General features: G+C 38.8%; 1 protein-coding gene across 2 annotated transcripts in view; it reads left to right on the top strand.

Moving 5' to 3' along the window:
• The window catches only part of TMEFF2 (transmembrane protein with EGF like and two follistatin like domains 2), a 235,524-nt gene extending 230,449 nt beyond the window's left edge, over positions 1-5,075 (top strand). The window contains exons 9-10 of one of the 2 annotated variants that reach the window (XM_024563859.3): positions 996-1,154; positions 4,686-5,075. In XM_024563859.3, the coding sequence (XP_024419627.1) occupies positions 996-1,154; positions 4,686-4,782 (256 nt within the window). In that variant the 3' untranslated portion in view covers positions 4,783-5,075. The remainder of the gene's footprint in view (positions 1-995; positions 1,155-4,685) is intronic. The other variant, XM_045198529.3, reaches the window with a different exon arrangement.
• Positions 5,076-12,635: the final 7,560 nt, after the last annotated feature.

The following is a 12,635-nucleotide window of genomic DNA, read 5'->3' as shown; positions in this document are numbered from 1 at the left end:
TGTCTTCTCTTCTCTCTCTTACCCCGTCCTCTGCCCGTACCCCTCTCTTCTCAAGAACTGTCTTCCTTTCATGTTTTCCTTCTCTGAATACATTCGCACCTGCCTTCCGCTGAATCCAGGCAGCGTGAACATAACCGAGAGGTGCCTCCTGCTGGCCTGTCACCCTCAGCAGAGTTGCCATTATCAGACCCTTCTGACGCGGACAGGGAAGGTCCCGGGGTGCAGTTAGGAGAAGTTCCCAGTGAGATACTAAAACAGGTGTACAAAGTCAATGACAAATTGATCCCCATTAGTATTGTTTTTATGTGGGCTCTTCTCTCGTTTCATTGTGAGATGCTAATTTTAATACACAGATAGTCTACCTGAGCGCTCTGATGAGGACTGCGTGAGAAGCAGCATTCATTCTCAGATGAATAGCACATGGGCTTGTTTTGCAAAACTGTATCATCTACATCATAATTACTTTCCTTTTCTACTGAACCTCTAACATAAGCAGACAACTTTATGACCAGAAAATTAAAGAAATTACTCTTATTGCACTTCTAGTCCTAACATTTTTTATCATGTATTCTAATAGTACAGAGAATGCTCTATGCAAAAATCAATAAATCAGTGAATTGATAAATACAATAGCCTTATTTTTTATATCCATGTCATCAGAAAGAAACCTTTGTTTTTTCAGGTAATCCTATCTACTTAGGTTGATGAAAGAACAAGTTAAATAAAACACAAGGCTTACCTGAAAAATAAATATAGAAAGAACAATGATCAAACTTTTTTATTCCAAGCATAAAAAGAAATGACATATTTTTTAAAATAAAAACACAACAAGATCTTTTCTGAAAGTAAGTAGTGGAGAGCTAATATCTACAGAGTAGATTTTCTTTCAGAGAAGGAAACAGAAAGCCCTACTTTCACGATGGAGACAAATGCTTATAGGCCAATAATAAAAAGTCCAGAAGCTTCAGGTAACTAGACATTATAATTTCTTCCAGGTGTGATGCTGGTTATACTGGACAACACTGTGAAAAAAAGGACTACAGTGTACTGTATGTTGTGCCCGGCCCTGTACGATTTCAGTACGTCTTAATTGCAGCTGTGATTGGAACAATTCAGATTGCTGTCATATGTGTGGTGGTCCTCTGCATCACAAGGTCAGTAACTGCACTCGGTGGCCACCCAAATAAAGGGAGGAGTTGTTCCTCCTTGCCTTAACCAGGTCACTCTGATTACGAGTCCTTTCATGGACTCTGCAACCGCCCATGCTCCGGAGTCCTGTTTCTTTATCATACCAGCATTTGAGTAGCTGAATGGAAAGATACTGAGTTTCATGATGGAGTACTACAGATTATTTTTTTATTTTATTTATTTTTTAAGACTGTATTTATTTATTTATTTTTAGAGATGGGAAGAGAGGGAGAGAAACATCAATGTGTGGTTGCCTCTTCGTGCCCCCTACTGGGGACCTGGCCTTCATCCCAGGCATGTGCCCTAGACTGGGAATCGAACCGGTGACCCTTTGGTTCACAGGCTGGCACTCAATCCACTGAGCCACACCAGCCAGGGCCAGATTATCTTTTTAATTTTTGCATTCTGATGAGGATTATTTACTTTCTTAGCAAAGGTCTTTTTTCCCCCTCTGCTGTGTAATTCCAGTCTTTGTTTAAATATACTCTTCTCTTTCAACTATAAAAAGTCAGCCCTGATTTAAACTTTTAACAGACTATTTAAATGACCAGTGGTTCCTTATTTATCCAGACCAGTATGCTGAATGAGGTTTAAATAGATTTTAAATGAGGCCTAGAAAAGTATCCAATTATATCTCTCATTTATGGCACATATTTCCTAGTGTAACTCTTAAATATAATCATTTCAACATATTTGATATAAACAAAAATATATTTTTATCTTAAGTTAACAAAAGAGCTTTTAATCACCAAATTCAAGGCAAATAATTATATTGACAAAAATTATGTCATAGTACGTGTAAACTTTTGATATATGAAAACATGTAGCAAATATCAAAACAAGGTTTTCTCTCAGACCTCCAGAACAGTTAAATGGCAACTGTTTCCCAGAGAGCTAGGTTGAGAAAGATGAAAAGGTTTCATCCAGTTTCAATAAGACAGAAAATCATGATTAATTAGTGATGTCTGGCATTGGGCTTAGAGTAAAGGAGTGAGGCCAGGTACTTACTTAACGTTATTAGTGTGTCAATTCATGATAACCAGGAATTAGATTCTAAACCAAATGTATAACATTTATGTCCTGTCTAGCCAGAAACATTATTGAGTTCTTTCTGATCTGTTTTTACTCTCCTTGAGAAAAAACTTGAAAGGAAAGTTTCAAGGTTTTTGCCAAATTCACAAGGCATTTAGACTTTTCATTCATTTGGACAGCTCTACAGTAAATCAGAATGGCTCCCCCAAAATTATTTTCAAATGGGAAGAAAATAAAAGAAAGTATCATACCTTTAGAAAATAAAGGCCATAATACATCTCAGTCTCTGTATTGCACTATCTTCTTTGAGGACAAGTGTGGCGTTTGCTCTTGAAAAAGACAAAATATGGTTCATAAATCCTTGCCCAGCCTAAAGGCTTAAGGGAAGATCATCGGCTGGAGCTTTGTGCTGCTCTAACACAAGTTGAGTCCATCACTAGACTCGCACATTTAGATGCCAAGTGAGTCAGTGGATTATATTAAAATAGATTCTGGGAAACATAAAGATGACTCAAGAAAGCAAAAACACTGAGTATAAAGGAAAAGATAGAAAAGAATCTAAAACACAGGAAACTGTGCCATATTATACTGAGGGTTTTGAGCTTTCTAATATCTAAGCAATATCAGAATATGAAAAACAAAATTTATATGTACTAGATCTAATCTCATAACAACTGAATTTGCTGCTTCAGGTACTGACAAAGATGCAAAACTTCAAATAGCAGGTGTTTTCAAGTCTGTTGTTAATCACAGTGCCATTCCCATCACATTAAAAACAACTGGAATATGTAAAGTCCTAACTTCACCAGGAATTGTGTGTGTATATATAAAAATGTATGTATATATCCTTTTTGTGTATACGTACACACAGACACATATGTTTAATAGCATTATGAGGAAGGTACAATTATCCTCATTTTCAAGGCAAGGACTCTGAGGCATGAGAAGTTAACAAAAGGCTGAGTGTACCCAGCTGAACAATAAGAGCAGAACTAGAGGGTTGCCTGTCAGAGCCTGTGCACTTACCCACGTAAGCTCATGCTCACCCTTGGCTGGTCATCATGCTGTATATTGCAATGGTCAAGGCAGCCTCAACCCAGCTCCAAATTAGAGCAAGCCATTTTTTCAAAGCAAGTGGTCATTATGTTAAAACAAACAAAACCTTCCATTTACTTTTGAGGAAGAGAAATAGCTCCCGAACTACATTAGCATTACTGTAATGCTAATTTAGGACATCCGAGCCTTCCAAAGTCTTTCCAGCGGGCAAACTGGTCAATAAACTGCACTGTCCTCAGTGTGGATTCATTCCAATTACTCGAAAACATTCTGCTCAAAAACCGGACATTCCAACTTGGCCACTGCCCACTACCCAAACCCTCTTTTCTTGGCGACCTGGACACACGTGTCTGTCAAGATCGATTCCAAAATAGCCAGTTGCTAAACGGTTTTAAAAATTGCACCAAGCAGAGATCCTCTCATTCTTCAGTGTTTTTGATCTTTTCATTGTCTGGACTATCCCCTTTTCTACTTTTTCCTTCCTTTTCTCCTTGCCCCACTTTTTTTCCTAATTTCTTCCTCTTGTTTTTACTGTTGTAGTCAAGCACCTGCCTTCTTCCTAAATACGACATGTATTATAAAGAATAAATATCTGGAGACATAAAAAGAATTGCCCTGTTGAGAAGATGGATTTTCAGTCTTTTTATCTCCAGCTCCCACTTGCTAAAATGTGCATTCCAGCTCCATGTTCATTTTGATAGATCTACCCTCTCCCCCCAAAATATATATTTATTTATCTATCTATTCTCTGATACAGCTTATTATGATAGGATTTTGATGAACTTCATGTTGTTGTTCTCATTTGCATCATCAAAGCCTTCTTTTATGCTTTGACAAGAGATACTAGATCAGAGTTTTTCAAATAATTTGACTGAATATTAGCTTTTTATAGAAGCTAGATAATTGGTACCAGTTTGTGTCCTTAGCTTATAGTATTAACACAAAAAAATGATATCAAGCTGAACCAAAATAATATGTCTTTCCATTATATATCAGATATGAACAGTTGGCTCATTCTTTGGTTTGATGGGATTTAAACTTGTAGCATTGAAATGTCAATATAACATTCATCCTTTGGAAATTTAAAATATAAAATCACTGAAGACCTTTAAAGTGAGATTACAAGGGCTCACAATTTGCTTGATTGCACTGTGCTCAGTCACTCTGTGCCACAACGAGTAAGCCGTTGAGAGCCAGGTAAATGTATTCCTCTTCAGCGTTTGCCTGTCTGTTCTTCAATTCTCCTCACCATGCCCCTGAAGATGACTGCAAGTTGGCTGTACTAATAATAAATTCTTTAATCTGAACTATTTTAATAATTTGCTTAATCTATAACTTCACTCAGATTGTAGGACCAAACTTTAGGTACTAGCGCTGGACTAAGATTTGTACACTTTCCAACCTTCTAGGAAATGCCCCAGAAGCAACAGAATTCACAGACAGAAGCAAAATACAGGGCACTACAGCTCGGACAACACGACGAGAGCGTCCACGAGGCTAATCTGAAGGGAGCATGTTGCACAGTGGCCGAACTACCGAAAGCTTGGACTACACGATACAGTATTATAGACAAGAGAATAAGACAAGAGATCTACACATGTTGCCTTGCATTTGTGGTAATCTACACCAATGAAAACATGTACTACAGCTATATTTGATTATGTATGGATATATTTGAAATAGTATACATTGTCTTGATGTTTTTCTGTAATGTAAATAAACTATTTATATCACACAATATAGTTTTTTCTTTCCCATGTATTTGTTATATATAATAAATACTCAGTAATGAGAAAAAATGGCATTCTTAACTTTGCGGTATCTCATAACTGTAAATATAATCAAGCTAGTACAATCTCTACAGGTGCCAGTTTTTCACCTTTCTCCACATCTTGAGACAGAGCATTAGTTTACACAGGACTCAGTGGCTAGGTTTGGAGTGGTTCCAAGATCAAGGGAAATGGTTGTTATTGGAAAAGAAAAGAAATAATTTATGTCAAGTCAGGATACAATATTTCAGATATTTGAATTACCTCTATTTCATCAACTTTCTTCCCTGGTCCTCTATTTTCATCCCCAGAGCAGAAAAATCTCTGTCATATAAATTAACTCAAAGAAGAAGGGAAGGAAACATGTTTTAATTCATAACAGAGAGGAAAGGAAGATACTGGTTTTCATGTGCAAAGCACCTTAGAATCTGCCAGCTAAATGCATATATCCAAAGGGTCCTGAACAAGTTAAATATTAGGATTATGCAGAGCACAAAATCTGTTCCATTTAAGTGGGTGGAATTAACAACTACCAGAAAATTTTAATAACAGCATTAAATGTTAAACACCAAAATCATGAATACTTTGAAGAACCTTACTTTATTTATAGTATACAGTTCTTTAAAAAGAAGTTTGAGTCACAACCAAATCTCTCATGAATAGCCTTATGATTAATGCAGCACCATTATTTGAAATGGAACTAAGATGATGATGATATTTTATAAAAAAGAAATATGTTTGAAGCACATTTATATGATGGAATAAGAAAAAAAATGAATCCCATAGCATCTGGAAGAGCTTAGTGGGAAGTTGATGGATATTGTTGAGCGTACAAATAGGTAGGACTGCTTTGGGAAAAAATTAACTAAAGCTTCTCAAAGAAAAAGATAAAAATAACAAATAAATAATTGCCTTTGTATTATTTAGTTCTTCATAGCTTTCTGTGGCAAATATAGTAAATCTAAATAAAGCTTTCTTGTCTTCTTCAAATTACCTCTGCATGAACTAATAGGAGTGACACACTTACGTCAAACACACACAAGTATCAAATCACATTCTGAATATAAAATATCCAGTGAAAAATATGGTTCCTTAAGTGGTATTTAAGGTATTTGCCAAAACCTTGAAAGGGGATGATCTAAATAGGATTTAGGATGCTGTGAAAAACCTGTTTTTCTAGGTTAGTCATCAATTTGAAAAGTGTGAATCTATTGGCATAATCATCATTCAGGTGTTTCCATATATCGGTTCTGTGCTTCTTGTACAAAACACTCCATTTAAACTTCTGCATGGAATTTTGGTTTGGGTAACAGGTGCAGAAATGTAACTAGTCCTGATCTCCTTTGTAAGACAGGAGTTGTGGCAAACAAATCCTCCTCCTACGAGAAAAGCAAAAATGCAACATCACAGGATTTATAGAGCTTAAAAAGAAACAATTTCACTGACTTTTACTTGTATGTATGGAATTTACTTGCTTTGTTAAGTATTGATACATTACTTTGTATGAATTTTTACCAAAGCATTATAAACCTGAGTGTTGAAAAAGTCCTTGGAGTTAATAATATAATACATTCTTGTTCATCTCCATGCTTACCCACTTCATGAAAGAATCCCTTTGAAAAGATGCAATAACAAATATTAAGTGAGCATATACTATTTATCACGCACTACTCAAGGTCCTAGGGAAACACAAATGAAACATGATCTCTGCTATCAAGGAACTCACAATCTAGTCCAGACAGATAATCATCTCACCTCTATTTGCGTATTTCTTATAATTTGGACCTTGAAAGCGTGTTTGGAGGTTCTAGCAGGGGAGCACAGCTACTCATTTGTCCTGGACCGAAGACCAGTCCTCTCCTCTACTTGAGAAGGTCGTCCTATTCGACCAAGCGCACAGCTTCAGGAGGGACGCACATGGATCGGTGAGGGAAGAAGGGGACACCTGCCTCGCCAGCCAGATCACCCACATCAACCCTGGTGATCAATGGGGTGACAGATGTCACAGCCAGGTCGCCCTCACATACGAATTTGGAATTCCATTCTTGGACAGTTTCAAACTGGGGACCAGCTTTTCTCATATTGAGTTAAAATTTATTTCTCTATGGTTTCTACCCATAGCTCCTATTTTACCTCTCTGGAGCAAAGGAATAATGAATTATGTATTTAAAAATATTAGGGCATATACCATGCATTTCCACTCATCCCCCAGTCCCTTTGCAAGTGTATTTTCTTCTTCAGATGAAACGTCCTTACTGCCCTCATCTGGTCTTCACGTGATGTGGTTTCCACATCTCCCTAGCACCTGCATCGTCCTTGCTTGGGCAAAGAACCTTGTCGATATATTTCTTTAAGTACCGAATTCAGAATTGCACGGATTGCCACAGCTATGATCTGACCAGCACAGCACAAAGTGAAATTTATAGAAAGCAAATTTAACTGGGAGCCATGGTCTCTAAATTCAAGTCCTGCTTTGACCACAGATTTGCCACGGAACTATGAGCAGGTCATTTCATGTGTCGGGTCTCAATTTTCTCACCACTTCTCTCTCTCTCACTCCAAGATTCGAGATAGTCAAACCCACGCTCTATATGTTTATCATCATCACCTAAGACCACGTTCACTGTATTTGCCGTCCACAATTTAAATTCAAAACTCTCTAAATAAATTGCCATTAAGCCTTGTCATTCACTCATCCATTCAATTATTGATCCATTGATTCACTGTCCATTATGCATGCACTGAGGACCACCAATTGCCAGCACCAGGCTAATCTATGAGAGGACAAAGGAAGACAAACCAGAGTCCCTGCTTGAAATGAATTCACCATCAGATCCTCCTGGTCCCTTATATCAAAGATCTCATAACCCATGGGGAACACTGAGAGGTAAAGAAAGAATTATAAAGAATGTAACAAAGGCTATGAAAACAGGGACCCATCAGACCAAATCTCCAGGCTGGGTAGATGTGCTTCTTCACAGTGAGATTCACAGGTTGCCCTTCATTCTCCACACGAACTCTGACCACTTGCTTCAGAGATTTTATCCACTCCTCACACTCTCTTCATGCCCTTCTTCTCTCCGCAATACCGAGAGCAAAAAAACAGCTTATCAGTGAAGCCTTCCTGACTCCCTTAGCAGTCTTCCAAACCCTGTTATGCTACTTTCCATGTTATTTCTTGATGTCCTCTGCAAGTCTGTCTGTCCCTTAGCCTGGGAGCAGCAAGAAAGCAGAAAATCCGTGCCTTGCCAGGTGTTCCCATGCATTCACCAAACTTTTATGGGGCGCCTACACCGTGCCAGACACTACTCTGGGTGCTGTTGTGTAGCAGTGAAGTGAATAACAGGTCTCAGCTCTTAGAATTACATTCTAGCAGAGGAGGTGGAAGTGAGGATGAATTAAACAATAACAACAATAAAACTAGAAAGCTGTTAAATTCTATTCAAAGAATTAAAACCGGAATGAGGTAATTCAGGCTGACTGGGGGGTTACTGGGGATTGGGTCCCTCCAAGGAGAGGGTAGCATTTAAGACTTGGCCTCTGAAGCAAAACAGAAATGGGCTCCGGGCTAGGCTTCGCTTTACTGCTCTCCAACTTTGGACAGGCTGCCCAATTTCCTGACACCTTGTACTTAAAGTGGAGAGAAAAATGACTCCCATACCCACTGTGGCGGTTAGGAGAAATAAACAAGAGAATCCATGTTGGGCTTAGCGCAGTAGTATACACACAATACACCTTTAATGTGTGAGAATTATTTTCAGGGAGGTAAGATATGTGTTTTTTGTACAAGTAAATAAGAAGAACAAGCTATGTTTCATCAGTTAAATAAAGCCTAATGGAATCATATGGCCAGAGTTAGAAGGGGCCATTAGTCACACTCATTCAAAGGAGGGTCTCCTACCTTTAGAGACAAGAGAGCTGGTTCTGGAAAAATAAGGCAATATAGAGTTAAGGAACAATACAGCTTCTCCATTTTTTGTTTCAAATGAGTCCGCCAGTATCATATTTGAACAAGAGAAACGACTGTTCTTTCATTTTAAAAGAGGTTCCCTGCTAAAGCACACACCCTAAACCTCTTGTGTGTCTCTAGGCACAGGACGAGTGAGTCAACACTGCAGCAGCTTTGCAGGGCCATGTTCTTCATTCTCAGGAACCCTTGAGGAGACGTCCGTGCAGACTGTCGGAACACGGCAGAGATGACCTCAAAGTCATGTTAGAGCCTCTGCTAAGGTTTAGCTTCAGACGGTTCTCCCCATTTCCAACGTCTCGCAGCACCTGCACCAGCTGTTGCTGCTCATCAATTATAGTAGATATTTCACTTAAGTGATTCATCACCTGGAAATCAAGAACAGAAAGAAACCTTTTCATTGAACTAACCGATATTTTTATATGAGCATTCATATTATGTAAAAAAAGAAGGATCATATATAATAATGCTACTAGTTTTTATAACCAACACATAAATATACAAATAACTATGGCCCGTTGAACTGAACATCAGGAAGGTGCAGGCTACCCAGTCATATTTAGGTCTCCTTCGAGCCTCACTCCGGACAAAAATGTACTTTCCTGGCATACCTGCTCTGGGAATGCTACCGTGATTGCTATCTGTCTCCAGTAATACTAAATAATTTGTTTGAACTTAGATTTTTTTGTTTACTATTAACTTTTTGATTAATTTGCATTATTTCTTTTGCTGCAAGAAGTTAAAAATTAATGCTTTCCTTTATTTTTTCTGAACCAAATTTAACTAAGCATATGAAACTAACTCAAAGTTAGTGAGAAGTCCAAAATCAGTTTTCATGGGGGAAAGAGGGAGAGGGGACAGAAGCAAGTCCTGGTTTTCTACCCCTACTGGTGTCATTGTCATTGCTAAACCTGCCAGTCTCCCTGATCCATCACAGGCACGCCCTCCACACAAGGCTCAGCCACAGTGATCTCCTAAGTCAGCATTTCGTAGGACTCACAAGGGGGACCCATTCTGGAGGATGCATTTTGAGGGAACTCTATACCCTTCTCCTTGGGGATGTCTCCCCATACTGGACTTCCCTCCCTTCTCAAGATCCTAACCCCTTTTTTCTTTCACCACATGAAGCCTGCATCCTCCACCACAGTCCTTCTCTGCCACAACACAGCTTAATTCTCCTCCACAGGTGCACGTACATCTTGAAGACAAAGGCCTTTTCATGAGTCCAGCTATGAAAGAAAAACAAAGTAATGTCCCAAATTGTCAACATTGTACAGAAATTATTAATAAATATGTTGCATAAACAATACTTGTTTAACTAGTAAAATTAGAAAATATAAATGAGCCAGAAATATAATGTCACCACCAAGAGATAACCACTGTGGTGTTAGTGTATATCCTTTGAAATAATTTCTATGAATATATGTTCAGGTCTTTATAAGGCAATTTAATAATGTTTAAGAAACTGAATCCTCACTAAAGAATGAGCTACAAAGTTTCACAGTCATTTAAGCATACTTTATTAAACTACACATATGCACATATGTGGTTTTTGCATAAATTTCAATCCCTCTTAATCAGGAATCAGTGAAGCCTTCTAAGAGATAAAGATTCCATCTTTATCTTTCCTTCTCCCATATCACCAATTTTCTATCATATCCCATGCTACTTGCTAGGAGCCCTTCTAGTCTCAGAGCTTTTATACCACTCTCCTCCCTGCTTTGTAGGGTCTAAGTGAAAGCCACTCTTCCGCATTAATGGAGGCATTCGATTTGGTTGAGAACCAAGAGTTAGTATAACTATTGTCACATTGAATAACAATAGCAACAATGTTAAGAAATGTACTTATTTTTACTTCTATCAGAAATACATCATTTGATTATACTGAAAAATATTTGAACCAACTTTCAAACTTGAACTCAATATAAAATTGTATAATTAAAAATAATTTGATATTATATTACTTAAATATAGAAGAATACACAAATAGCTACTACTCATCACCTGAGCTGGTTAGTTTTAAAGAATAAAATCTAGTGGAGTAAATTTGAAGATGTAATTAGCTTTATTAAACAATTTGTGAATCAGGCAGCATCCCATCTAGCAACTGGATGGGAGTTCCAGGAGTTGAGAAAAGAAAGGATTATTTTTAGACAAGAACATGTTGTGTGGGGTGCAGGGGTGGGGCGTGGCATGACAGGCTGCACGGGTTTTTGTCCTACAGATTGCCTCCTCTTTTGATGGGGGTTGGAGAGGACCCATGTGACAGAATACCTTACTGGTGCTTAACCAGAAAATTCCAGACTGTTTAATTAAAATTACGTTTCTGGGAGAAGTTGAAGCAACAATTAGGTCAGATATTAAATCTAGGTTTCGTATCATGGGCTTTAGCAAAATGACACCATTTGGGGGCCTGTGGTTTTGTCTTTGACATTAGCTACTATAAAAGGGCATTGAATTTTATTGGATGAAGTAGTCCAGTAAGAACCATCCAATCTCCTACAGGCTTTCACATATGGTGCTTCTTTCTGGGAGTCTCTTAAAGAACAAAGATGAAAAGAAAACACTATGGCCACTAGGGAAACACTCTTACCTCCTTACTACTTACTTGAAAAACAAAATTTCTAGCTAGAAGTTACTTCATCAGTTCACATTCGTAACCTCTGGACAATGGCGTTTCAAGTAAAACCCTCCAGGTGAGAAATGACAATGGGGGGGGTGGAGAGAGAAAAGGGGAGCAAGAAAGAGTGACGGATCAAAGGAGCTGGGAAGGTGGGACAGATGAAGGCAGCAAACACAGATTGGGAGGAGGGGAGCAGTTATGGGAAGAGGAATTTAATAAATGGTTCATTCAAAGAGCCTTTCAAGAAGAAACACGTAAGCAGGGTTGCAGGAATACAGAATGGCAGCGAGAAAACAGAAGAGAGAGGCCTGGAAAGGCTCCTTGCCCTGAAGTCTCAGAAGGCCAGTCTGCAGGGTGCACAGGGTTGGTAGGCAAGGAGCTGGCTTGGCAAGCCGGGCAGAATGAGGCCAAGGCACAACTCCAAGCGTGATTTTCCAGGCCTCCGGGTGAGAAGGAGCATGTGTTTAAAATAAAGGTTTTGTCATGTGCATATTTTCTTCCTCCCAATTCTTGACCTCTAGATATGCAGATTAGATTCTTTATATTCTTCAGGACAGCCTTGTCCCAAAGCACTGGATCTGCTTTCTAGAGAGGCAATGAAGGAACAGCTCATCCTCTCCACCTAGAGGCTTGCCCTCCCTCCCAGGCTGTGGCAGCAGAGCCGCGGCAGTCATCAAGGCAGGCTACTGGATGGCATCTCATCTGGCTACGCTCGGAAAACAAAACCCTGAGGTCTTAAAGCAGCCCTGAGCAGCATTAGAAAAGGCACACCGAAAAAGGAAGCACACTAGCCCCTGCTTATAGAGAAGACAAATCCATCTGTGGTCTGCCTGGGGAAAGATGGGTCAGAACTGCCAAGCAGAACCAACCATTGGAAAGCATTGTTTAGGTTTGAAAAGATGAGTAGAAAGAGAAAAATGACTGTTCTATAAGTGGAAGTTAAGAAAGAAATGGGAATGGAAGTCCCAGTGTTCCACCTCTCAGCCTTTCCAAAGGCCTG

This window comes from Desmodus rotundus, chromosome 2, assembly GCF_022682495.2.
Source record: "Desmodus rotundus isolate HL8 chromosome 2, HLdesRot8A.1, whole genome shotgun sequence".
Classification (NCBI taxonomy): domain Eukaryota; kingdom Metazoa; phylum Chordata; class Mammalia; order Chiroptera; family Phyllostomidae; genus Desmodus; species Desmodus rotundus.
Note: the sequence above shows the minus strand (reverse complement) of the source record. Positions and strands in the feature narration are given on the sequence as shown.